A 1,112-nucleotide genomic window follows, 5' to 3' on the forward strand; every position below is an offset into this window, starting at 1 on the left:
GCCGGATGGCATATACAGGGAGGGATGGCGTGTACAGGGAGGGATGGCGTAGTGTGGGGTTGGATGGATGGAGATGTGATAACCTACGTTATCCTGATCCTCCCTGCAGATATTCTACCCTTCGCTCGATTGGTCCAGGCCCAGGATCAGTCGGTGATGGGGGAAGCAAACGTATAACCTGTTCCCGTATTTTAACTAGTGCTTTGTGTGCTGGGGGCCAGCAGGTAACCGAATACTCACCGGGGGGAATTCGCTCAGCATCTGGAAGGCTCGGATGTACAGCTCATGCTGAAGGATGGAAAAACAAATAAGCGTAAAGCGAGGCAGGGAAACACTGACTGGCAGCAGGGTTCACAGGACTCCTGGGTTCTCTCCCCAGCTCTGGGACAGGAGTGGGGGCTAGTGGGTTAGATTAAGGGTGGCTGGGAGCCAGGACTCCTGGATTCTATCCCCAGCCCTGGGAGGGGAGGGGTGGCTGGGTGCCAGGACTCTTGGGTTCTCTCTCCAGCCCTGGGAGGGGAGTGGGGGCTAGTGGGTTAGTGCTGGGGGACGGTAGCCAGGTCTCTTGGGTTCTAACCCCACTCACACTACAACCGCCAGCTCCCCCATGTCCCTTTCCCCCTCACGGTGTCCCTCAGCTGTGCCCCTGCTCAGGTACGTACCACATGGAGGATGGTGGGGTTGCATCCAATGATGAAGGGGAGGCTGCGGAAGCCCTTGATGCGATGGGCGATGCGGACGGGCAGCTCGCGGTGAAGGTAATGGGCACTTTTCTACAGGAGGAAGAACTCAGAGTGTAATTGATCGGGATCAGGGGAGCAAGGGGGCTGGGAGCCAGGACTCCTGGGTTCTATCTCCAGCTCTGGGAGGGGAGTGGGATCTAGTGGTTAAAGCAGAAGGGGCTGGGAGCCAGGACTCCTGGTTTAATCAAGCTAAAGAGGTAAGGTGCTGATCTTATGTCTGTGCCTAATTCTGTTCTTCCTCCCTTAATCCCGACCCCTGTAATCAACCAGTCCGAATTCTCCTTCTCTTTCTGTCTTAAACTGTTTTGAAGAAAAACTGCACGGCTGTTCCGCAGCTGCCCCCACCCCAGAGGTGGCTGCATCTCAGCG

At 56.4% G+C, this 1,112-nt stretch overlaps 1 protein-coding gene across 3 annotated transcripts in view; it reads right to left on the minus strand.

The window, feature by feature from the left end:
• The window catches only part of BCKDK (branched chain keto acid dehydrogenase kinase), a 15,582-nt gene that overhangs the window by 5,536 nt on the left and 8,934 nt on the right, over positions 1-1,112 (minus strand). For all 3 annotated transcript variants that reach the window (XM_024208203.3, XM_024208205.3, XM_024208204.3), the window contains exons 5-6: positions 663-773; positions 241-288 (exon numbers count right to left, since the gene is read on the minus strand). In XM_024208203.3, the coding sequence (XP_024063971.1) occupies positions 241-288; positions 663-773 (159 nt within the window). The remainder of the gene's footprint in view (positions 1-240; positions 289-662; positions 774-1,112) is intronic.

Source organism: Terrapene carolina, unplaced genomic scaffold (genome assembly GCF_002925995.2).
Source record: "Terrapene carolina triunguis isolate 2854851 unplaced genomic scaffold, T_m_triunguis-2.0 Scaffold423, whole genome shotgun sequence".
In the NCBI taxonomy this organism is placed as follows: Eukaryota; Metazoa; Chordata; order Testudines; family Emydidae; genus Terrapene; species Terrapene triunguis.